This window comes from Lipotes vexillifer, unplaced genomic scaffold (assembly GCF_000442215.2).
Source record: "Lipotes vexillifer unplaced genomic scaffold, Lipotes_vexillifer_v1.1 scaffold395, whole genome shotgun sequence".
NCBI classification, from domain to species: domain Eukaryota; kingdom Metazoa; phylum Chordata; class Mammalia; order Artiodactyla; family Lipotidae; genus Lipotes; species Lipotes vexillifer.
Genome location: NW_006797390.1, coordinates 3,246,843 through 3,249,303, shown reverse-complemented (window position 1 = coordinate 3,249,303; position 2,461 = coordinate 3,246,843). Strand labels below are relative to the sequence as shown.

The window sequence follows — 2,461 nt, the reverse complement described above, 5'->3', positions numbered from 1 at the left end:
CCTGCTGAACCGTGGCTTGTTCTCTTCCTTTAGCCCTGGCATGATCAAAGACTGTGGAGCCACGTGGGTGGTTCTGGGGCACTCGGAGAGAAGGCACGTCTTTGGGGAGTCAGATGAGGTTAGTAACCAGGAGAGGAGATGAGAGATGGCTTATCCCAAGACAGGTGTCTCACCAAGTCTGTTCCTCAACAGCTGATTGGGCAGAAGGTGGCTCATGCCCTGGCAGAGGGACTTGGAGTAATCGCCTGCATTGGGGAGAAGCTAGATGAGAGGGAAGCTGGCATCACTGAGAAGGTCGTTTTCGAGCAAACCAAGGTCATCGCAGGTATCTCTGGAGAAAGGGACCTTTGAGCCTAGCCGGGGCTGCGGAGGCACAGAGGGTGGGGTCATATGCCCTGCAGCCTGACTTGATCCCCAGGAAACGGGAGGGTGAGAACCCTTGTATCCTTATCACTTCTGCTCCTGCCCCGATGGTATAGATGCCACTTGGAGTTCCTTTAACGGCCGCCAGGGGGCAGTAGGCCATCGTCACTCATTCCCTGGGGAAACAGCTGGCTCTCTCCTTCCTGTTCACCCTTCCACCTGTGATCTCTGTCCCACAGATAATGTGAAGGACTGGGGCAAGGTTGTTCTGGCCTATGAGCCTGTGTGGGCCATTGGTACTGGCAAGACTGCGACACCCCAACAGGTAACCAAGCCCAGGAGCCCTACCCTCATCTCCCCTGCCTTGGTAGAACTGGACAGAGACCACCTGGGCCAACCCCTCATTTAAAAGACAGGAGAGGGGAGGGGGAAGGGTAAGCTGGGACGAAGTGAGAGAGTGGCATGGACTTATATACACTACCAAACGTAAAACAGATAGCTAGTGGGAAGCAGCCATGCACAAGGAGGTCAGCTCCGTGCTCTGTGACCACCTAGAGGGGTGGGATAGGGAGGGAGACGCAAGAGGGAAGAGATATGGGGATATATGTATATGTATAGCTGATTCACTGTTATAAAGCAGAAACCAACACACCATTGTAAAGCAATTATACTCCAATAAAGGTGTTAATAAAAAAATTAGAATAAAAGACAGGAGAAAAGAGAGTGACATGTCAAAGGACATCCATTCCAGGACCTGGGTGGGATCGAAGCCCCGGTGTTCTATCTCAGGTCCCAGGGTTCTTGTCCCAAAACCACACTGCCTGTCTCCACTGGTGCCCAGGGTTTTTGCCCCTTTGAGTGAAAGTCTTAGTCTAGCTTCTTGTTCTAGGCCCAGGAAGTACATGAAAAGCTCCGGGGATGGCTTAAGTCCAACATCTCTGATGCAGTGGCTCAGAGCACCCGCATAATTTATGGGGGTAAGTGGGTTTGGTTCCAGCTGGAGGTGGAGTGGGCTGAGAACCCGACTGGGTCCTTCTTTGACGTGGAGGTAGGGCTGGAGTACCCCCTCCCATCCCTGACCTCTCCCCCTCTCTTCTCCCTTCCCAGGTTCTGTGACTGGGGCAACCTGCAAGGAGCTGGCAAGCCAGCCTGACGTGGATGGCTTCCTTGTGGGGGGCGCTTCCCTCAAGCCTGAATTCGTGGACATCATCAATGCCAAACAATAAGCCCTGCCCGTCTCTGCTACCCTTACTGCTGAGACAGGGACTAGGTAGCTCAGAAGCCCAGTAACTGTACTGCCCCCCCCCCACCCAGGATCTTCACACATGCTTCTGATGGTGTCACCTGCAGCCTCTTGTGGCCCAATCCAAAGTGTACCTCTTCCTTTGCCGTTTACACCCTACCCTGTAATGGTTGGGACCAGGCCACTCCCGCTTCCACTTATTGTATCAGTTGGAACTCAACCTGTCACCAAGGTGGCTTTAGCTTGGCTGAGAGGTGGGAGGGGTGTTTGCTTATGGGTCCCCTCAGTCCCCAGTGAAGGCAGGAGCAAGAACCCGTCCTGTCCCATCTCACACCATGAGGTCAGGGGCTGAGAGAAAGTCCTGTCCTCTGCTGAGGCCGGGCTGCTGCCCTCTCCCACGGTGCCGATGCCTGTGTGTGGTGTCTGTGAGCAGTCCCGCGTGTGCGGGAAATAAACACCCGGCACTAAGCCTGGGGCTATGTCCTTCACTGAACTTGTCCAGATCATCTTTTTCCCTTTTGAGGCAGCCACGGGACCCTTGTGCAAAAAAAACCAGAAAAACCACAAACAGGTTTCTACAGCAGCACATCTCTTCCAACTTTTACTTGCAGAAATGTCTTGTGTACCAGGCTGCCCCAGCCTTGAGTAACAGCTCCCTCCCTTCTACCCTCTGGGTGGCCCTGGGGCTGTGGTGCTCCCCAGGGCTTGGGGTGGGGTGGGACCCAGCCTCACCGGCTTCAGGCTGCTGGTCTAGGCCAGCAGTGCTGCCTCCCCCCGCCCCGAGGGGTGGGTCAAGGCCCCAGCGCAATCTGGTATCACAGGGGTCACTGGTAGAGCAGGTAGCGCTTCATGGCG

At 55.0% G+C, this 2,461-nt stretch overlaps 2 protein-coding genes across 2 annotated transcripts in view; one reads left to right on the top strand and one right to left on the bottom strand.

Annotated features, from left to right (window-relative positions):
* Window positions 1–2,072, top strand: part of TPI1 (triosephosphate isomerase 1) — a 3,679-nt gene extending 1,607 nt beyond the window's left edge. The window contains 5 exon segments of the mRNA XM_007469395.1: window positions 34–118; window positions 193–325; window positions 603–688; window positions 1,253–1,340; window positions 1,471–2,072. Coding sequence (XP_007469457.1) covers window positions 34–118; window positions 193–325; window positions 603–688; window positions 1,253–1,340; window positions 1,471–1,589 — 511 coding nt within the window. The 3' untranslated portion in view covers window positions 1,590–2,072.
* Window positions 2,073–2,397: 325 nt separating this feature from the next.
* SPSB2 (splA/ryanodine receptor domain and SOCS box containing 2) overlaps window positions 2,398–2,461 on the bottom strand; it is a 1,795-nt gene continuing 1,731 nt past the window's right edge. Inside the window, 1 exon segment of the mRNA XM_007469506.1 lies at window positions 2,398–2,415. Coding sequence (XP_007469568.1) covers window positions 2,398–2,415 — 18 coding nt within the window.